The 22,635-nt window shown below is 39.9% G+C and overlaps 2 protein-coding genes across 5 annotated transcripts in view; both read right to left on the reverse strand.

Moving 5' to 3' along the window:
• The window catches only part of cacnb2a (calcium channel, voltage-dependent, beta 2a), a 69,563-nt gene extending 59,879 nt beyond the window's left edge, over positions 1-9,684 (reverse strand). For 2 of the 4 annotated variants that reach the window (XM_040127440.1, XM_040127436.1), the window contains exons 1-2: positions 9,232-9,684; positions 7,099-7,191 (exon numbers count right to left, since the gene is read on the reverse strand). In XM_040127440.1, the coding sequence (XP_039983374.1) occupies positions 7,099-7,191; positions 9,232-9,315 (177 nt within the window). In that variant the 5' untranslated portion in view covers positions 9,316-9,684. The remainder of the gene's footprint in view (positions 1-7,098; positions 7,192-9,231) is intronic. The other 2 variants (XM_040127438.1, XM_040127437.1) reach the window with 2 other exon arrangements.
• A 3,005-nt stretch (positions 9,685-12,689) lies between these two features.
• On the reverse strand, positions 12,690-22,511 carry LOC120789943 (zinc transporter ZIP12-like). Its single transcript, XM_040127161.1, has 13 exons — positions 22,387-22,511; positions 21,218-21,517; positions 20,225-20,545; positions 19,935-20,142; positions 18,991-19,154; positions 18,715-18,886; positions 18,100-18,272; positions 17,845-18,000; positions 17,557-17,637; positions 16,032-16,104; positions 15,734-15,892; positions 15,442-15,629; positions 12,690-14,283 (listed from the first exon to the last, which is right to left on the reverse strand). The coding sequence occupies exons 1-13, from the start codon at positions 22,387-22,389 to the stop codon at positions 14,155-14,157; spliced, it is 2,127 nt and encodes a 708-aa protein (XP_039983095.1). The 5' UTR covers positions 22,390-22,511; the 3' UTR covers positions 12,690-14,154.
• Between the last annotated feature and the right edge of the window lie 124 nt (positions 22,512-22,635).

Here is a 22,635-nt window from a genome sequence, read left to right on the forward strand (position 1 = left end):
CAATGAAACATACAGATGTAGTGGAGAGTTGCAGAGGTTAAATTCATATACGCAGCATGACTGTAGACGTGTTTTTACATTTCATCTGACAACAAGGGCAGTTGAGCGCTGAATTTCACTGACTAAACTATGCCCTTTGGCTTTGAAATAGCTTTCTTGCAACATTTGCAATTAATATTAAGATTGTTTTTAGATGACCAGTTTTATGAACATTAAAACATGAATGTTAAAACAAACCTCCCTTGAAATTACAGAGATTTATGATTGGAGTTAGTAAAGATGCAGAGCAGTAAACACACACGGTGGATTTCAATCTAACCAAACCACATCAGTTGAATAAAATTTGCATAATTTGACTAGAAGGTACTATTTGGTGAAACAGTTGGTAATATTAGCATATGCATCATCTAGTATGGTTGGCTATGACTTGTAATTCCTGCAAGAGTAATGTTCTGCTCCTATTTGTTAAGCATGATATTAAAGGATTTACTGAAAATGTAACGTAGTGCCTTTCATATGGTATTTGATATTTATGACTGTTCAGATGATAATGATGGCATGTTAGTGCTCAGAGATTGCATTCACCATTGTTTTTAAAGGTATAGGTACAATGTCTGGTCTGCATATATAAGCACTTAGCTGTGGTCCCTTTTTCCACCATACACTTACTGTCACCCTCTTTTAATTGCAGCCTCATGTACAGTGTTCTAATCTAATCATTGTGCAGAGCTTACTTTGATGCTGAATAGTCTTAATCTTGTTTCATAAAGAAAAGCAGCTTGTCTCATCTGCAGTAACAGACATACTCTATCAGTGTTATCGCTCTGTCCCAGGAGCCACACAGTGACTGTAGTTTGTCTCCAGGAAAATGACAATGTGATTTCTGCTGTCAGACAGGGCTGTGTCAAGATAAAGACAAACTCAACTTTCGGTCTCTACAAATCAGAATTGATACTCGTCTTCACCAAGCGGGTACTCTTTATGGAAATAAACTATCTAGAATTACTCTATATCGTATTGGACTTTGTAATCCATAGGGTTTCATAAAAGGCATTGTAAGAGAGGTATCAAAGTGGTACATACACTTAGCTACAATTAGATCTAGGATCTGGTAGCTGACTATTTTTAGCAACTGTTTCCAAGATAGGAAAATTGATTAATTAGACCTAGAGTGAAATGAATGTCTTGATAAGCTTTTTTTTAATTATTATTCAAAAGCAATGTATAAATTGGTTATTGTAGGCATTTAATCTTGTGTTTTAATTCTTAAAATTTTTGAGTTATACAAGTCTTATACTTCTTTAATAAAATATATGTTAATATAATTTTATATGTTAATATAATTATTGTCATTGAGGAATACCATTTGCCACTTAAAGGAATATTTAGACATCTTGTGAAATACACTTATTCGCTTTCTTGCCAATTGACTCCCAAGTATGTATGGTAAATATGAAGCTACTGCCAGGTTAGCTGTTTCCCGTGCTTTCAGTCCTTATGCTAAAGTAAGAAAGTGAATAAACCTCTTTCTCAAAATATCGAACTAAAAACTTTGTATAACCACATAACACCCCTACTGTCTTTATTTTGTAATTGGTAGCTCTTCTTAATTTTTTCCCATCCTCACACCATGCTGCAGTATTAAGTGTAAGCTCTACAGATCATAGCATTGTTTTGGTGAATACACAATATTTCTGGACACAAGCGACCCAGTGCAAGTGGTGTGTAACCTGTTGTAAAGCTTTGTGCTCATCAGTGATAGTATCAGCATCTATATATATCTCCTGCTCCGCTCTGACAGACACTCAGCCCAACATAAACCTGGCATAGTCTTTCATCAGCGTTGAAGCTTCTTAGCTTACTGCTAATATTTCACAGGCTGACATGTGTCTGCTGTAATGGAAGGCATCACTATAAACAGAGAGCTGTGCACCTTACGTGAGAGGGGAATCCTATCTATCAGTTACTCTGTCTGAGCCTGTCGCCATTTGAAAAGTAATTATCACTCAGCTGCTGCTGACGCCATTAATAATACTGCAGTGGAACATGCCTGCATACTAAAACACAGCATGTTTAATTTGGGTTCATTATATTTCTTTCTGGATGGATCTTTTAAGTTACATCCGAGGGTATTTACTCAAGAAAATACAATAATTATTGCTTTCATATGTGTAAGCGTGTACACAATACCATTACACGCTGGTAGATAGAATACCACTGTGACCATGCAAATAATTCAACAGAGAAAGACTATTCTCCCCCAGGTGTCCATCATTACCCGTAAGATCTCAATCTATCAGAGAGGCAGCAGACACCTGAAGATAAGAGCAAGCTTTGAAGGCATGAGAAGGAGCTAATTACATGAATCCATCTTATGAATAAGACAAACAAAAAAAAAAAGCGCGTAAGCAGCACTTTTCTTCAAATCAGTGAAACAAAAAAGGACAAGAACAATGTTAACATGCTGTATCCATCCTCATAACCTAACATGATGATATAGTAGTTTTATGGACATTATTCGAATGCAAGACTTTGATAACCCATAATAGCAGCAGAAAGCAATGACCTTGTCCTGAGGGGGTAGTGCATCAACACAGTGCCAAATTAATTACGCCCTCACTGTAACACAGCGGGGTTGGTCAAGTGTGGAAGTTGAAAAACTTGGAATCAGGCCACTGTGCAATGCAAGTGGCCTGAAATGCAAGGCAGGCTCTGCTGAAGACTTGAGGACAAATACAGCTAGTGTAGCTAGCTTCATTTTGCCACTGGATGGCAGTCTGGTACCAGTACGATGGCTAACTGAACAGCAGCAGTGGTTTACAGTTGCCTTTCTGGAGTCCCCATTTTCACACAAGTACAGAATTTAACCCGATGTGTCATTATTGTGGTTTGCTGCCAGATAACACATATGGCTCTCCAGAAATATCAATTGGAAATCGATGACATATGTTGCTTAACGTTCAGAAAAAGGTCTGCAGGGTTAATGTTACACATCACCTCTTCAAGATTTCCATTGGCAGCTACTTTATAGCAATACAGTACTGTACGTCACTGGTAAATGTTACATAAAAAGTCTGCCAGATCTGATAGTTACCAGAGTGAGTTACAAGGTCTTTACGTCATACCTTGTCTCCATTATGTAGAGAAAAAATAATCTAGAGGATGATGAAAAGGAAAAATGCCCGCAATCAGGGAGGCAGTGAAGGGGTTTCCTGCCCTCACCACACCCTGTCAGACAGCCTTTCATCGCCAAATCCTTTTCTCCGAACTGAATGTACAGACAGAGCAGACAGAGAGGGTCCAACTGCAATAATGTGCCATGGAAAAGCTGCTGCAGTGGGAGACATCAAGAGACATTGTTATATAGAGATAAAGGTGAACGAGACAGAAGGAGGTAGGTGATACAGAAGGGAAGTGGGAAGCCTGGTGCGACGATTTACACAAACAGAACGAGTGTGGTAAGCAGCAGGAGGTTAATTATGACATAATGCCCTGCGAGTTATGCAATCACAGAACTACTGTATTGAAGGTCCTCATTGTCAAAATATATTGTTTCCAGTATAGCACAAGTCACCTCAAGTTATACTCCCCTGAGCCCTTAAAATATTTTTGTAGCAGGTGTTTTCATACTGAATCAATTCAGTCATTTTATCATCTGCCCGTTCCTATTCCACAGTTGTTTTTGGTCCCTTTTGCGCCAAAATGAATGAGACCTACAAATGTAAAGCCAGGAGTCACAAAAGCGGCTGCCAAGGCTTTAAAGACCGAAGCTTTTTTAAAGATTTACACGTTTAGTGGAAATTAACAGGGTTGGGGCTGAGGGGACCACATACATGGGTAGGGAATTTGAAACGTATTGGGAGACAAACTTTTGGTTTTGGTCCTTTCACGTGATTTGTTGACAATAATAAAATTACAGAATATTGCCCACATAATCCATTAAAAACTGCCTTGAATGTCATTATGTGTTACCGGTCAACTACAGACACTTTTAAAGACCATCTAAGGTACACCTCCAATTAAAAAAAAAAAAAAAAAAAGGTGATGAGACATTCTTCTTAAGAGATCCCACATCTTGGAACAGCCTGACAGAAAAATAAGCTTACACAGTCAGTGTCTTTTTTTAAATTCACTACTTAGAAAAAACTTTTTTTTAACTTGCTTTTAAACAATCTTTCCTCTCATGTCTAATCCTGTTTTTTTTTTTGTTCTGAGCTTTGTTTCTCACTCTCTGTAAAGCACTTTGTTAACTCTGTTTTTAGAGAAGCGCTATATAAAGAAAGTTTATTATTATTCAGGCTCATCGAGGGCTGGATTGTTTCCCAGGATGCAATAGAGAGAAGCAGACACTGTAAACGCAGTGCCAGTCTACAGATGGACAAGCGCTCACATTTACACCTAAGGGCAGTTTTGAGTTTCCAAAGTGACCAGAAAAAAAATAGAACTCTAGGCTCTAGTTGGTGACCCCCCCCCCCAAAAAAAACACTGATTCTAAACACTGTATTGCCTTTGCTTCATTAGCTTTCTTGTTGAAAGTAAAATGAGATCATTGATATCACTCTAATATCTGTATGCTAAATATGAACCTCAATCTAGCAGCCAATTATCTTATCTTACCATAAAGACTTGAAACAGGGGGAAACAGATACCCTGGCTCAGCCTGAAGGTAAAAAAAAAAAAAAAAAAAAAAAAAATCCTCCAGTCTTTGTGTCAAGCTACACTAACCAGCTGTTGGCTCTAGCTTCACATTCAGGGTACAAATATGAGAGTGGTATCAATCTTCTTATCAAATATTCTGCAAAAAAGGGAGTAAATTTATTTCCCAAAAAGTATACCTTTAAAAGTTTTAAAAGTTAAACCTAAAATGTATTTCAGAGGGGTTTTTTTTCTCCTAAAATGTTAAACTATTCCTTTCAAAACACACATTTTTCGCCATCATCATTTTCATGCTGAAACGTGTTTTTCTTCCTCATGGGAAATGATTTCACATAAATGTCTGGACTATAAAAGGAAGTTCATGCAGGGTGCTCAAGCGATGATGTAGAATACATGATCATAATCTCTGTTTATACTAGATTACTTCATTAGCATTTGTAACCCTTCAACATGTGCAGAAACACAGTGAGTTGCAATCTTTGCTTATAATGCAGAAATAGACCATCTCAATAAATAAAAATAAACCCTCTACCTGATGTAGAAGTTTTCTAACAAATCTGACAGTTCTGCCCTTCTTCCGTCTCAATGGAGAGCTGAGCTCCAGTTAGACACTGACCTCGTTTCTCCCACGTCTGAATGTTCTGGTCTGGCCTAGACCTCCACCCTTCCCAGCCTCCTCCATACTCCCCGTGGGCATTAGGCCACGACCACAGGGAACTTCTCTCATCCTTTCTCTCTCAACCTACTCTCTGTCTGCCCTGTGCCCTCTCTATCTGTTGGAGTATGAGTAATTCTTTCTTTTAGGGGCTGTTTATTGCAGTTACTGGGAAGTCATGTTTATGACGCTCATAGCTGCAGTGGATCGATCGCACTGTGACCATGCCAAGCCTGAGATGTTCTCGAGACGCCTACAGGAAGGAAAGGACTTTGAGGCATAAAAACAACCGGTCAGACAGGAGTTCGAAAATATACAAAAGATCATTTTAAAATCTTAAATCCAGTCATGCAAAACTCCTGCAGAAGCTCTGGATGCTGATGCTGAAGTGATGAATGATAAAAGATTAAGGATTTGAAGCAAATGACAGATTGATGAATTGGCACTGAGTCACACAGAGGTTGGTTGCGTACTTTCCCGGGATGGTGTTAGTTTAGCGATTTTAATACTTCACCCTCATTCTTCTGTGAAAAGTGAAAATAATCTCAGGCAGTATGATTGAGCACAAGAGAGAAGAAAATAAGGTCAGATTAAAACTGCTGTTATGAAAACACAATTGAAAAACAGTATTTATATTATTATCCAAACAGAAGAAAAGTTACTGGATGGTCTGCTATTTCTGGGGCCCTCTTGTGGCAAATATCTAAAAGAGGATATTTCTGCTCGACATGCGGGGGCCTCACTGACCCTGAAACACATTACTCCTCTGCCCTCCCCACATCACACTACTGCCTCTTACTTGAACTGCCTCTTATTTCTATAGAATGTGGTGCAATGTCAAAGAAAGACGTTCACTCTCAGCCTAATTGAGTTTATCTGTGATGACTCAGACTTGAGGGGAACTCCTCATTTGAGGACAGGACTGTGGGAATGGGCATGAACTCCCAAGGGTGGCGGTAAATATCAGGAAATTTCTCAGTGAGCAGCTCCTGTTGAGCTGTAACACTGATGATAGCAGCTCATTCAGAAGATCTCCATGCCCTTGAGATGAAGCAGACAGCAGGCCAGGAGGTGCTGGTTTGCTCTGATCTCCTCCAGCTTTGTGTTGCTCGGCCGCTGCCGTGCCAAAGAAGAGAAGATGTGTGCCTCCTCCAAAAAAGGCAGAAACATTTAGGCAGCGACGCGCATCCTTAACCCAGCCCATCCTGTCCCTTACAGGTCTGCTCAACAAAGACCAGACACGTTGAGTGTGTACCTCGCAGGGTCTGCTTTATAACAGGCCACTGTGTTGCTGCTCTAACAGCACTGAGGATGCAGCTCAGGGGAGAGGCCTCCACTTAACATACTGTACCCAGCGGTGTTTACAGAGAGTTTTCACTGCAATGCACATCTCATCCTTGATGTATGATGATTACTGAAGCAGGGCTCTTATACCAGTATGCTTTTACACAAACGCGCGCACACACACACACACACACACACCTGTCACATTCCTACATGAAGGCATTGTAGCCACGAAATGTAATTACTTTTCATCATATTCTTGTACCGTGCACAGTATGATCAGATAGATCATCCTTGTATGAACAGAAGGCAGTACGCCTATGTACCTTGGCATACGGGCCACAGATGGTGGCACCATTTACTTTTGCAAAATGTTACAAAAAGTTTAAACTTTTTTTTTTTTTTTTTTAAATGAAGGGACAGGGAGACGGGGAAGGACATGCAACAAAGCTCACCATAGGATTTGACCCAGGGACACGACAACACTGAACTGTCATCCTTACCTGGCGAACAAGGCTGTTGGTTGTGGTGTCAGAGGAGGTGCTGCCATCCGAACCTTTAAATCGACCTTTTCTGCGAGCTCCTTTGCTTTGAGACTTCAGAGAGCAAAAAAGGAAATAGTCAAATTGTTAAAGAAGAGAGAGTTCATCTTTTCAAGCCTGTATTAATCCAATATTTCCATGCCCATATGTACATTGAAACAGCTTTTTTCCCCGCTATAGTTCCGCCTGTCCATACTGGTCGTTTCCAATGTAAGAGATGATGGACAGTCCTCATTCTGTGCTAAACTGCCTTGAGGCTCAGCAGAAACTAATGTGAAGCTCCAACAGGCTGATTTAGGAAAATCAAGTGTTTATTTTCCTAATAGGACTGTAATTAACAATTATTTTAATTAACCATACAATGATAGAAAATAGTAAAAAGATCGCAGCACAGTTTCCTAAGCGTCCGAGTTGACTTCTTCAAATGACTGACCTACAGTCAAAAACCTAACCATATTAAGTTTAAAAAGACATAAAACAGAGAAAAGCAAAAAAAAATCCTCACATTGAAGAGGCTGCAACCAGATAATGTGTGCCGTTTTTGCTTGAAAAATAACATCAGCAATTTAGAGCTGCAACCATTAGTCACTCCATTAGTCTACTGACAGAAGATGAATTGGCAACTATTTTGATTATCATTTAGGTCAATTTTTAAGCAAAATGGCCAAAAAAATCTCTGGTTGCGGCCTCTAGAAACTGAGGATTTTCTGGTTTTCTCAGTTTTACATAACTGTAAACTGATCCTTGGGCTCTGGCATTTTTTACTATTTCCTGCTATCGTGTAGACCCAACGATTAATGGATTAATCAAAAAAATGATCTGCAGATTAATCACATGTTACAAATAATAACTGCTGGTTGCAGCCCTAAAACTATTTATCAGTCACCAAATTGTTTTTGCCAGTGCATTTATTAATTAATTGACTTTTTCAGCCCTACTTCAAACGCTTCAGTCTTTTTTAGCACAAACTTTCCTCTCTGTGCTTCACCAGACAGTGTTTTCTTGCTGAGCTGCAGTGAAGAGCTGGTAACGCAAACAGGGAATTTTAGTCTAAAATGACAGTAACTGTGGTAGATACCCATTCATTTGTTTAACTCAGACTGTTGAAGCCTAATACCAGTTTTCAGCTAAACTTTTGATTGCACTTTTTGCACAAGAGGGCTGCAGATTTTGTCCCCCATCTCTTACATTGTAATCATGTTAGGAAGGGATCTTTTCACATCCGGTGTGACCAGGAGAAATAATAATAGCTTCCAAAAACTGCTTCAGTGTACATATAGGCATGTGGGAATATTACTTTACGACAGAAAAAAAAATGTGAACCTATACTTTAAATATAGAAATAAAGCCTCACTGTTAGTTCAATTAGTTAAAAATAGCTGTCAGTGTTTTATTTGAAGTGAAATATTATGACAGGTGTCATAAAACAATATCATTATGTGGGTGGTCACCAATAGGCAAGCTGATATGATGAGGGGCTGGAAAAGTAATGCACTCATGCTCAAGTGCTCATACAGCGTGTGTTGCTACTGGCAACTGAGAAACAGAAATTCATTTCAAATCTGCCTCTTTTTTCCCATCCCATTCCCCCAGGGCATGTTAATCATGCATATAAAGATGCATATAATTACTGGTTTTTCATTCAAAGCATCTAATCAATTACTGAATGATATGTGATAATTTAAACTGAGTTATGAGTTTTGGTTGCCGTTTTTTTTTTTTTTTTAAATTAAACTTTTGATACATTTTGGATTTACAATTATTTTTTTTGCTGATGAAATTAAAATGGCTACAACCATGACATACCAACCTGACTTAGTCCAGCATCCAAAGATAAAAGCTATGACGACATTTCTTTTTAGTAAAATAAACCGTTAAATTTTGAAAATTCGAAATCGCGAGGTGATGTCCTCGAGAATAATTACGTAATCAAAACTTAATTTAAAATAGCCGTAGCCACTAGGCGCGAGGAAGTGGACAGGTTGAGGGCATGTGAGCTGAAGCTGAAATGTTTCTTTAGCGTGCTAACTTTTGTGAACTATTACAGACTGTTACATGGAAAATATCGGTGTCATTTGAATTAAATTAGCTTACTTGTAACATCGGGTGTTCCAGCGAATCCATGTGTTTGTCCCGAGGCGTTGCTGCTCCTGTTTTTGGAGTATTATTGACGACCATTACACCATTTGACAAAGGCAAATACTCGACAAAAACCACTCAGCTTGGACAGAGTCCCCAGCTGTGTCCGAGATAAAAGCTGAAGCGCATTTTCACCAATTCACCGGCTCATGTTGACGAGTTGAAGACTGACAGAAGTGAGACGCCGCCGGTCACCTGGCACCGCCAATCTTCAAGTTTGAGGCAGGAGAGGTAAGGAGGAGCCTGTCCGGAAGAGGACTGTGAAGCTGTTTTCCTTCAGTTCAGATAATGATGATGATGATGAGGAGGATTTGAATTCTCGGATATTATAGCATCACGGAGCCTCCTCATGAGTACCCTCCTACCCACACTGGCTGAGAGCTTTGCTGCTCCATGAGCCCTCATTCAGCGCCAACCCTTCCTTCTCACCGCACGAAAGGATGAAAATAAATTACAGCATCGAAACAGAGAAGAAAGAAGAAGAAATGTATGGTATAAAAGCCTTTAACCATTGAGTGACAAAACTGCAAAAAAAAAAAAAAGGGGGGGTTAAATCCTGAGCCACTTCATTCAAGAATGAATTGGTTCAGTGGCAACAGAATCAGGTATTCATCACTTTTCAAGTAAAAGTGATTATCTGCGTTCTTTGTCAGTCAGGGAACATTTTAAAGCTCACTGCAAGGTTAAATTGTTCCTGTTGTTGGGAGTCTGTGACTCCGAAACCAAATGACACTTCAGTAATAGAAGTTTTAATATTTAAAACAAAAAACAAAAAACAAAAAACGGAAAGCTTAAAGAGTAACTTAACGCTATAGCGGGACCAATATAGGATTTTTAAGGCCGATACGTATATTGATATTTGAGAGTTTTAAAATCCAGTAATGATATAATATTAATTTTCTGTACACAACCTCTAGTTTGTTTCTTTATCAGTAGCGACCAATAAATGTACTGGGCAAGACATTTTACTGTTGAAAAATAAACATGCCTTTACTCTCTGATGGACAAACTATAGACATATATCTTTGGCATTTCTGTACTTCAGTTTCTTGTCATATATATATATATATATATATATATATATATATATATATATATATATATATATATATATATGTCATATATATGTGAGCTGACATATACACCAAAATGATGTATCTGCAGTTAGGTAATAAGTGACGATATATCTGCCCAGCCGACTTTAACACTTTTTGCTGGCATTTAGTGGTTTAATATAGCACCTTACTTCAGTGATGCACTGATGTACTCCAGGACACCATGACATCACTGATGTGGTTGTGGTTGACAGCTCTCAACCACACCGTCCAAGGTGAGGAAGGCTTGAAAATTTCAACCAGGGAGGGCAGTAAAACACTGCCTTTCAGCCTGGTGTTGACAGCAAGAAGGCAGATCGTTGGCTACAGCAATGATGACAGTCGGGTGGCTTCTACAATGCCTATACTGGGTCTGATTGGGAGTGAGCAGCTGGGGAAACTATAGGGATGTCTGTTAGGCAGGTAAAGAATGACAGGCTCTGAAAAGACCCTGTTAGTTTGAAGAGCAACAAGATTAACCACATAACCTTCAAGCAGAGGAGAGAAGAGAAGCTGAAGGTTCGGCGGTAGTCTTGACATCATCATCATCATCATGATCTTTGCGATCGCCATCAAAACAAGTCTACATTATCAGCTGCTGACTGTTATAGCACAAGAGAGCGCTGAATATTCTCACACATTGACATTATAGTACATCCAGTAAAATGAGATCATTCAAGCTATAAGCTGCAGCTGAAGTGAACTCCTGAGACAAACTTTTTACAAAGTTTTGTTATTCATTATTGCCCTCTAGTGGTTTCATGTCCTTTTGTATTTTAAAGGGGACACTCCACTGATTTTCCACATCACAGTGAGTTTATTAGTCACAGTTATTGCTACTCAGCTTATGAAAACAGTTGTGTACTGAACTCTGTGGCCCCCGGAGGCAACTCTCCAAAGTCTGAAAAATTAACCCAATTGATGTCACAGTGATGTAATCAGGGTTATTTCGGCTTGGGCGTGGTGACTAAAAATTTTATTAGAATTAAAAGCTGTGTGGAGTTTGAAAGAGGGCTTTTAGTGTGGGCTTTTTGTGTGGGCTTTTAGGTTCGGATGGAGAAGAAAAAATGCTAATGAGTTGATTTGTTGTAAATGTAGGATGCAGTGTTTTTGGAACTTGACTGTACAGGAACCAAAAGTCAGGATAACTAACACTGTGTCGCTTTACTTGTGACGATTTAAAAAAAAAAAAAATCCGTCCCTTTTACATCTACCAACTTTATGGAAGTGCCCTACTAAATTGATGAGGTACCGCTTTAAAATAGAGACCAAATTATTGACTGAAGAATGGCAAGCTGAGCAGCAGTTTGAGTAGCGATCATTTAAAAAAACTCACGTGAAATTAAGATTGCTGCTTCCCGAAAATTCTTTGACATAGGAAGAATTCTGTGTATTTCAGGTCACAAGTCCTGTGACTGTACACAATTAAAAGTTCTCACTGCCAGTAACTATAGGTTGATCCCATGTGGTTTTGTGTAACAACAATAACAGGTGCAAAGGATTATTTTCAGTCAAATCCCTTAAAATCAAAGGCAAACCACTTCTCTATTTCCTGTTTTGTCCTTTGCTTTCCCCTTCATTTCTGTGTGTTCTGCTGCCTTGATGACCCTGCAGCTGAACTCTTCTTCTGGCAGGTCTCTGCAGAGCAAGTGAGGATACTCAGTGTTCACACCACCAGTGTTCACGGATAATAAAAAAAAAAATTAAAATAAAAACTTCCTTCCTCCATCCTGGCAGCAGTTGCCTTGAAAAGATGCACACCTGCCAGAAAATGCCTCTGTGGTGCAAAAGAGCAGATTTACACACAAACCACTGGGCCCAAAGCTTTCCTGAAAATGCCAAAAGGGGTTGGCATTTCCAAAATAACAGCAAAGTTGCTAGAAGAAGAGAAAATGCTATGGACTTCCTGCTATTGTTTTAACATTACTCGGGAAGTCACAGTAAATGGTGTCAGCTTTTTCTGACATGATTGTCAAATAATCTCTTGACACTGTCAATATTACTGACTTTGCACTTTGGTAGTAAGCTTAGAATGGTTAGATTAGCTTAGGATAATCGCCATGAAAATTCTGCCATGAAACTAATCCCCAGCACAAACAAGGCAAGTGCTTGACAGCTGTTTACTCAAATTTTACCGAAATATGTTGATGCGGAGAGCACCAGAATTTAATCACAACAAGCTGATTAAATAGATGAAAAATAATCTTCTCTTAAGTCCACTCATTCTTTCAATATCACAGATCCAATTTAATGTACAAAAAGTTGATTTACTTTGTTTCATTAGTTTTATTGTACTGATGTATTCATCATATTCTCTTCTTCCACCACCTCCTACTGCAGGCCCCACTCTGGCCGGTAAAGAGCGCGTGCGCCGTGTGGGCTGGTTCGCTCCAGAGTTTTGTCTGTCTTTTACAGCAAGCATTAGTCATCCAGGTTGGTGGATGAAGAGAACAAATGGCTCAGGTGGGTGGAAGTGCCCTCATATTGGATCACAGAGCGGCCTCAAAAACAAAGAACCATACCTCGGAGATGAGAAGCTGAAAGAGAGCAATGTTTGTAAAAACAGGGCTTCAAAAAAAGTATTTTAGAGCAGTTTAAGTTTAACAAAAAGCTATTAGTCCTTTTTTGCACCTAATATTAGAGTTGCTGATTAAGCCAATTGGGCTTTGTTGTATTTATAAGCAGTTCCAGTTAAGGTAATGCTCTATTATGAGTTTGTAGTTTCCTAATAATTTCTCTAATAATATCCTGAGTTTCCTGGAAAACACTACTGTATGTAATTTAGTTCTTATTATTAGGAAAATATTATAATATTATATATATTAATATTAATATCTGTGAAATAAATGGGTAGGTTGACTTTGAAAGACATGACCATTTACCAGGCAGAAAGGAACTAAATAAAAATGGATTAAATATTAACTGTATCCAACAGTCCAATTTTGTCAAAGGGCAATATCAAATCATCGGAGTGTCCCTTTAAGTGAAATTAATTAATTCAAAGTGTACTAGCTGAATACTGCCTCTATTTACCTTGTAATCTGTACTAAACTTCACTGTCTTTTAAGGAAACTTCTTGGAAAATATTAAGAAAATTATGCAGAAATTACAGGTCTGTAGAATAAACTGTTACCCAAATCAATATGTATACTAAAAAAAATTGTACAAAATCAATAGATTCCCACATGAACTAGCTTACTATCTATATAAAGACAAAAAATACATATCAACCAAAAGAAGTAAATTTATAATACTTTGTATATTGCTGGTAAGAAATGACTTCAAAATCAAATAATCGGATTGTCTGAGGCAACATGAATATTTCACTGAATAACAGATATGCACAATTGCATTTGATACTGCCAAATAAGGTCATTAAAGTTTAAACTAGACATCAAATGTCCAGATACAGACACCCATGACACCCACACATACAAAAATAATTCATTATGTATAAAAAGGAAAGGATTCATACAGCTATACATGACATATTTACTGTATCATCCAGTGCTGAGACTAAAACATCATGAAATACTCACTCGTTGACCAGTAATGACAATAACACTTGCACAAATAGAGTTGAGAGTTGTGCACAGCAGCAGATAATAATCAGCAAGTCAAAGAAAATTTCAAAGAACGCTAAAAATCAAGTCAACACTCATTTCACTTCAAACCTGTTTGAATAGATACTGTATGTCATGTACACTTAGGTGTGTGTGTGTGTGTGTGTGTGTGTGTGTGTGTGTGTGTGTGTGTGTGTGTGTGTGTGTGTGTGTGTGAGAATTTAGAATTTGAGTTCATGTTCAAAGAGTGCGAGGAGCAAAAGACAGGCCCAACCCATCAATAGACCAAGGTTCTGTAGGAGAAACATGAGACATGGTCGGTCGGTCTTCACTCGACACATCTCAGGAAGCTGAAAAAAGAGAGAAAAATAAAAGTAAAAACAAAACCCTCAACATTTTTGACAGAAAGATGGGAAAAGGCTTATTATTCTGTATTTTTCTTATTGTCAGGGTGTCCCATAGAAAGGCCAAAACCTACGGTGTCTTAGTCTGTCTCTCAATACTTTTTTAACTTTCCTAATCTGTCTCTCGCACTCAGCCCAAAAGCCCATTCATTCCTTCTGAAAATGTAAATCTTAAGCAAGACTAAGAGTCCACAGACAGTGCTTTGAGCTGAATGCTAATGTCAGCATGCTAACATGCTCACAGTGGCAATGCCAAGATGTGAATGTTTAGCAGGTACAGGCATGACGTTTACTATGTTCACCATCTAATTTACTGTGTTTACATGCTAGTTAGTTTGTTAACATTTGTTAATTAGCACTAAACCCAAAGTACTTGCAAGGCTGATGGAAATGCCATTAGTTTTGCAGGTGTTGGTTAGTTTGAAGGTGAAGATCAGATCAAGATCAAAGTCAGAGGACGAATGGTGATTACAGTTTGTCCTGAGGGGAAGAGGAATGTCTGAACCAAATTTCATGGCAATCCATCTGACAGTTGTTGGGATGTTTCACTCAAAACCCCAAATGTCAACATCATGTTGACATTAGATGAAAAGCGAGGGGGAACATCAAAGTCAGTGAGCTTCATCCTGTGGGGACAGTGAATGTTTCATAGAAGTCCATCAAATAGTTGCTGAGATATTTTAATCTCACCGACAGACTGACATTGCCATCCCTATGGCCATGCAACTAGCATGGTTAACAGTGGAACATGAATATATAGTGTAATTTCCTACAACAGCTGGGTATTGTAGTTTTTAGTGAATTTGACTCAGGAGTAAAAACTGTATTTGTTGGGGACTATTTTCAGTGGTGGATTAATGCACATTTTGTGGGCTAGTGAGAATTTAGAGCAAAGGGATGGCGTATTAGGGACCGACCTAAAATAAAGTAAAATGCCTGTGTTTATCGGTATAAAGGAATATGTCACCCAGTATAACTGTATTTTCTCGCTGATGTGGTTTTAATAATTATGGACAGCATTAGTGTTCTATTGTACGGAGAATGGGACCTGTTGACAATAAGAAAGATATAGAACATTACCAGCCTTTAATAAGGCTATCTTACCATTTCTACAAGTGACAAGTAGAGGAAAATCCCAGCAGTGACAGCAAAGATCCACTGCTGCACCTCTGTCTCTGAAGAAACAAAGAGTCCGATGTAGAGGCCCATAAAGGCTGTCAGAGCGCTGAGAAAGTTCATTAGCACAGCAGTCTTCACTGAGAGTCCAGAGCTGAGCAACACTGCAAAGTCCCCTTTGAGACAAAAACCAGACAAGAGGAGTCTGTCAGTCAGTGTTTCCTGGCCTCAGCCAAAAAACAGCAAACATGCTCCCAGAGCAAGCATAGTGACCCCTCACCCATCTCGTGCGGGATCTCGTGGCACAGGATAGCCACCGTGGTCGCCATGCCAGTCTCGGCTGAAAAGGAGAAGGCCGCCCCAACAACGAGGCCATCGGCGAAGTTATGAAGGCTGTCTCCCACGATTATCATCACAGCCAGCAGAGGAACCCCTTGTCCTGGGAATACAAAGCCAGTCTTTGTCATTAAAGCTCATCCTCAGACCATGACAATTGCTCTGTTATGCCAGGCGACTAATTAAAGTACATGACAATCATCTGTGTGTGTGATTGTGCAGTTCATACTAAAGAAGCTTACTCTGATGTGAAGGACTCCTTGTGTCTGCATGTTCAAGAGATACTTCTGTACACTCCAAGTCATCCACTGGTCCCTGCAGGATACAGATCATTATTTACAGTACAGACTTTTGAACCTTCTTAACCTTTTATTCCAATTTGATAGATAAGATTGGTTCTTGTAGTTAAATGAACCTGGACGTGGACGAGAAAAATACACCAAAACAGGATATTTTTATGTCAGCAAAAAATGGTTGGAAAATAGGTCTATGTATGTAGTTTACAAAAACAGGCTTTCTATGTGAGTGTCCTGTCTCTGTGTGGGAAATGTTCTAGTTTTGAGGTATGTATTCAACTGTACGTACATGATTCAACACAAATGTGAAGTGCTTTCTGATGATTCAGTATTTTAGTCTCCCACATCCCACATGCCATGTTCCTTTACTCCCTCCTACACCACTCTTCATTTCCTGTTATATAAGAGCAGTGTTGGAAAATTTATTTTAAGTGAATTTCAGTTGATTTTTGAACTGTAAACATGAATTCAGTAGATTCACATCATCATTTATCTACAGTATGTCCCTCACTGTTTTTTTAATTTTTTAATTTTTATTTTTTTTATGAGGAGGTTGGGATCTGAACTGGGCCAGCGTGCTGAACTATCCTCAAGGTTGTGTGAAGCTGTGCTCTAATTTGCTGGTTGCTCTCCTGTAAACAGTGCCCTCTAGCACAACAATACTGGTGGAGGAGTGGTGTGGGAGTGAAGCATCATCGGGGTGAATGAATGTGATGACATAACGATTGCAAGAGCTGCTGAAAAAAAGTCCCTGTATTTGTGTACATGAGGAAAATAAATATGGTGTGACGATGAACTTTAGTATATTTATTGTCACAATAGCCAATAAACTACCAGCTACGACAAGCCAATTGCACAGGACATGCCTCCCACCAAGCTGAGTCAGTTGTAACCCCAGGACACCAAACCACACGAATGTGTGAAAACTAGTCAGCAGGCAAGCGGAGGAGTCATAACAGACCAGCTAAATAAATAAATAAATTGCTGAAATGTCCAGCTTCTGCCAGACCAAGTGGTAGTGGTATGAATGGAAGAGACCAAGCCTAATCATCTACACTTCCAGGACTAATTCCAGGATAAGTCTTAGGATAAATCATATCTACTTGTATATAATTAGTGGTATCGAATGGTGTTTGAAATCAATTTGAATTAACACATTTGCAACATGACGTGGTGTCGATGAAGGGGTACTCATATGATAAGGCTGTGGGAGTACATCAGACTAAAAAGCTCTAGAATCGCTGAAGTAGAAGCACAACATCTTATACGTTTATTTTTTGTTTCTTTCTCTCTCTTATAGTCAATTACTTTTTAATATTTGGCACTGTTTTAACATTTTGCCATTTAACTTGCAAGTACTGCCATGTCATGGTCCCTTTGGTCTGCTCTATCACTACGTGATATTCATTTGTGTGATAGGGATGATGAGTTCTTAAAAAAACAGTTTAGTGTGGGTAGCGATCAAACTCACCAGCTGTATGGTGGAGATGGACTTGCCCCTCTGTGACTGACCATTGCAGCTGAGCTCTAAGGGAAGGTCACTGGAGTGACCCTGCAGACAAAAGAAAGTCATGAGACCACTGTTGCTCAAATGCACAGTCAGGACAAACGCCAAAAGTTCAAAATGTGGTTAGGTAAAGGAAATTTAGCCACAACTTCAGCCCCTTTCCCTTGATACACTATGGTTTGAGCATTTAGCTCTCTGTGTCATTTTCGGGTTATTAAATTGATAACAGCTACAAAAAAAAAAAACTCTTACATGGCCTTGAGAAGGAACAAAAAAGGAGAACATTCTTTCAATAAGGAAAAAGCCATAAATCCCAGCAATCATGCCCAGAATCTTCCACAGATACTCCTTTCCTTCAGTATAGTGCTCATCATCATGACTGTGAGTGTTATCATGGAGGCCCAGAATCTCCAAAGGACACAAAAAGGAGAGAATTAGACATTTATTCCACACTCAAGATCCGTACAGTATGTGGTCGGTTGTAGTAGACAGTGAGGTTTTTTATACCTGTGGTATGAGGTGCAGGAGAGCATCTCCTGAGAGGGTTCCCACTGCCAGGCCCACAAACAGCTGCAGGATGAGTGTGTAGGTTTCCTGGCAGGAGTTGAAGAAGATCAGGCAGATACCGAACATGGAGCCTACCGTGATGAGCAGGACAGCGGCTGTGCTGTAGCCATACTCTGCAGGTAAGTGAAGGGAGGAGTTTATTTTTGAGTTTATTTGTGACAAATCCTATAATTACACTTAACTGAATATTATTTTTATTATTATTATTATTATTATTATTATTATTATTATAGATATTTGATTTGTGCTAACAAATGAATGGCTATTCATAGACGAAAGTACATCATAACCGGTTTCCTGCATGTTTTTTTTTGTGCATTAGTATGTGACTCTCTTTCCCTAAATGATGGTAAAACCTGGTCAATTTGCCCTTTTCTTCTTATTTTAAGTAGTTCAATTGATGACCTAAAATAAAATATTTAATAGAAAGAGTCCTTCTCAATCCAGTAAAAAGTCACAAATTAAAAAACTGGTTTATTTGGTGGAAATTACTCTATATTGTATTTATGTATGATTGTGGTTTGTAGGAAGAAACAATGAGATAAAATGTCTTACTCTCGAGAGCAGTGGGCAGAGATCTTCTTGTTTTTTGATCAGCAGACTCACAGGCGTTGCCTAGCAACTGCTGAATAATGGCCGGGCAAATTTGTCTGAAGTGCTCCCTGGAGATTGGCAAATGAGGATCCAGAGCAAAAATATCCACCAACTGATTGGCTGAAAAACATACCTGATGAGATTCAAAGGAAAAAGCAAATCTGGGGATGAGTAGGAGGCTCAAATCGAGCTTTAACTGCATAGCAAAAACTAATCAGATATTTGTCTCAGCCTCACCTGTGCCCAATCTCTGTTTATTCCACCAGTTTCATGGTTACAGCCATCCACCTGATGCCCCGCTCCTCTCTGTGAACTGCCCATGACGCTCCGCCTCTTCCTGTCATGAGAGAGAGTGGCTCCCTCCCGACCCACTCCCAACTGAAGAAGCAACTCCTCTAAGTCTAAGAAGAGAAGTGGCATCGATGGACTATATAGTGAGGTCAGAGTTATCTGTCTGGAGGGTTAGTGGCTCTTTCAAGCATCTCATTTCTCCTATTCAGTGGCTGAGCAGAGGAAATACCTTTAAATTACCTTTAAAGAACGGACTTGCAGAAGATACAGAAATGTCAAAGGAATAGTTTGGCATTATGGGAAATACGCTTGTTCTCTTTTTTTGCCAAGAGATAGATGAAACTCTCATGTTTGAATGTTAAATATGAAGCTACAGCCAGCACTTAACTAGCGTAACTTAGCATAAAATATAGAAATGGGGAACAGCTAGCCTGGTTCTCTCCTAATGTAACAAAATCTATCTACCGGCACTCCAGGATAGCCCAGCACTTAACCCTCTGTCAAATCAAAGACACAAAATATAATGTGTTAATAAGTGAGCTTGAGAGGTGCTAGAAGGTGGGTTTTGTTAGAACCAGGCTAGCTGTTTCCTCCTGTCCCCAGTCTTCTTGCTAACCTAAGCTAATCGCCTGCTGGCTGTAGCTGTCACCTGTCAATATTCTCATCTGTCTCTACTCCAGAAAGCAAATTAGCGTTTCTCTCTTAAATTTTCAAACTATTAATTTACATTATACTTTCAAAGAACATAAGATTCTGTTGCAAGGTCTTTATGTAGCTGTGGCCAGCGAGGAATCTCCATAATAGTAGCGGACCACGTGATCTGTTCATTAAATAGCAAGCAAATGTCAGTGGTGATGTGAGTAAGAAGCTTAATAACCTGATTAATTTACCTATAATCTGCAGGTTACTTGTACGATTCAGGGATTGAAAGATGTAGTCGGTAAAGAAGGCAGGTGAGGGGAGGTTCCTCCGTCCGAAACAGTGGCCCTTCAGGATATGGCTGATGATGGCTGCAGCCACTTTGGGCACAGAAGACTCACCAGCACCTGGATTTTCTTCTATGTCAACATCTTCAAGTAGATGAGTGGCATCAATACACTGTGGGATCAAAGATGAAATGATCATATCTGGGCGTGCCCCTGGTGATAAAGGATCGATTTCTTAAATTTAAATCCCTTACTTGCAGATCAGATGAGGTATCTTGGTTGGACGGGTTGTAGTGCTGGTTGATGAGCTGCAGAATACTCTCTGTCTCGCTAAGTGAGAGGAACTGGTTGTCCTCGGCTGGGTGTAGATTGGTGAGGGCCAAAACGTAGAACTGATAGTTCCCAGATGAGGAGGAGGAAAGGGAGGAAGGGGAGGCAGTGTTTGACACACACAGATCTTGCAGGTTAATTGTGTAGTACAGCAGAACAGTCGCGATTCGCTGGTAGTCCTCCTCAGTGAAATAAGCCTTTTCATCATCCTCGAGCACAGAGATGGCTACATCTGGTGTCAGGCACTGTAATGAGAACAGGATCACGTTAGAAGAATTTTAGGGAGATTTTATGGACAGAAAGTTGCAGAATAAAGGGTCTGTGAACCTTAGATTTACATGTGATGGAAAAGGCGAAAAGCAGGTCAGCTTGATAAAAGGCCTATTTTCTCCTTGCACAGAGTACTCTGCTTATTAGAAAATGGCTAGCTTTGTGCTGTTGTTTGTCGTCTGGTGAGTTGACTACAAGCCCAATTAGACCCACACACAAAATATAGAGGGTTATGAGAGTGGGTGAAGCACTTTTCCTTATTAGAGAGAGCGGACTATTCAGCAAACAATGCTGAAAGTAGAAAGTTGCTCTCTTAATTTATAAATCTTACTTTCAAGGCTTGAGAGACATAAAATCCCATTGTCAGCGCATCTGTTCAAACATGTGAAGTACCTCTAACTCTACTCTATGGAGTTTATTATGTCAAACTGAGGGATGTCTAAAACCACTCAGCATGAATGCCCCATAGAGGTCAAGGACTTAAGCCTCCACATTCACTCACATTCCACCCATAACAAGCACATTTCTTGGAATAAGCAGTCAGGAACGCGGTGAATACATAATAAGTACTTAGCATACTGGATGTAAAAGTTGAGTGTCATATAGTGACATTTGTATGATAACATAAAGACAGGTGTAGACCTTACCTTGTCACAGATCTCCTGAGAGGTCCCAATTCGCTCTGCACAGCGCACTGCCTGAAGAAGCGTGGTGATCAGGAGACCAGTTTTGTTCCTCTGGAGCTGTGGTTCGTTGTCCATCCCTGGGGGGAGATCCAAGGCCTTGAGAGCCTCCTGCAGGTACCCCCTCTCCTGACTTTTCACCTCCACTACCCTCCCCAGCAGACAAAGAGGAAGCAGCAACAGCAAAAGGGGAGCACTGCTCCTAAAGTGCATGTTCTTACCGAGGCAGTCCGACTCCCTCGAGCTCCCAGGACTGACTAAGGGCTTGAGACAACAAGGAGTGGATGGAAAGAAAAATATAGACAAGCAAATTGGGAGAGAAATTTGAATGAAGGTGAATGAGGAGATAGAACAGAGAGCTTCTAAAAAAACAAGAGCAGTGGATATGTTCTGGCTGAGGGAGGCATTAATAATGGGCCTGCCAGATCTGGTGGAGGACAGGACGGCTCGGCACCCTTCAGCTGAACCAAACCTTACAGTGCCGAATGGTCAGCCAAAGCCTGGGCCCCTCAGTCCACAACAAAAAGATTAGTGCAGGCAAGTGAGAGAGAGAGCACAGGGGCAGGGAGAAGGGGGAGACTGTACAGAAAATAATTAGTACTGAGGAAAACCAGGGACTAGGGAAAAGTTATTATTAAAGCAATGCAATGGCTCGGGCAGTCAGAGATCCACATCTACAACAAAGTAGGTTTCCTGATCCAGTGGCACAATCACCTCTTCAGTTTGTATATTAATTTAATTTATTTTCTTGAATTGTTTCAAAACTGTCAGCTCAAACTAGTTTCCCTATTTAACAGCATCAATTGTTCAAGAACAGGCGAGTAGTTGGTGTTACTGAGTGCCTGCAGTGTGTTGACAACAAGCCCCAGAGCCCCCCCTACATAAAGCACCAATGGCGTTCAAATCTAATTCTCTCATTCTGTATGATCTCTGAGTCACCCAAGATCAAACATACAGAACAAAACATGCCAAGCTTTCTCGCAACGCTTTCCAGCATCCTCCCACACTGTGCACCCCGCAGGTCAACTCAACTGATCAATAAAAGGACAAAACTGTTGCTGAAAAATACTAAATGCTACAGTAATACCTGAGCTTGAGAAGCTGAAAACGCTTACTGGGTGAACCAGGCTTACCATTCTCCCCTCTGCTCCTCGCAGCTGCCACAACTAAGTTTGTTTGCCTCCTCCGGTAAGATCCAGTTGTTTGGGGAGAATTCTTGGGCATTGGTGCTGTTGGTAAAACCCTCTTAGAAGAAGTAAGAATTGAGTAAGCTCCTGAGGATTAGCTGCGACAGCCTTAGAGGGTTGTGGTTGCCATGGAGAACACTGCCTTATTTTCAGCAGTGAGTTGGGGGGGGGGGGGCCAGCTGCTGGTAGGGGTGA

Source organism: Xiphias gladius, chromosome 5 (assembly GCF_016859285.1).
Source record: "Xiphias gladius isolate SHS-SW01 ecotype Sanya breed wild chromosome 5, ASM1685928v1, whole genome shotgun sequence".
Classification (NCBI taxonomy): Eukaryota; Metazoa; Chordata; class Actinopteri; order Istiophoriformes; family Xiphiidae; genus Xiphias; species Xiphias gladius.

What these genes read in the sequence shown, in the direction of transcription:
- LOC120789943 (XM_040127161.1), bottom strand. An exon ending in TCTGCCCACTGCTCTCGAGA is followed by an intron (nt 18,273 to 18,714) that starts GTAAGACATTTT and finishes ACTTACCTGCAG; the next exon opens with AGTATGGCTACAGCACAGCC. An exon ending in CCATCTCCACCATACAGCTG is followed by an intron (nt 16,105 to 17,556) that starts GTGAGTTTGATC and finishes TGTATCCTGCAG; the next exon opens with GGACCAGTGGATGACTTGGA.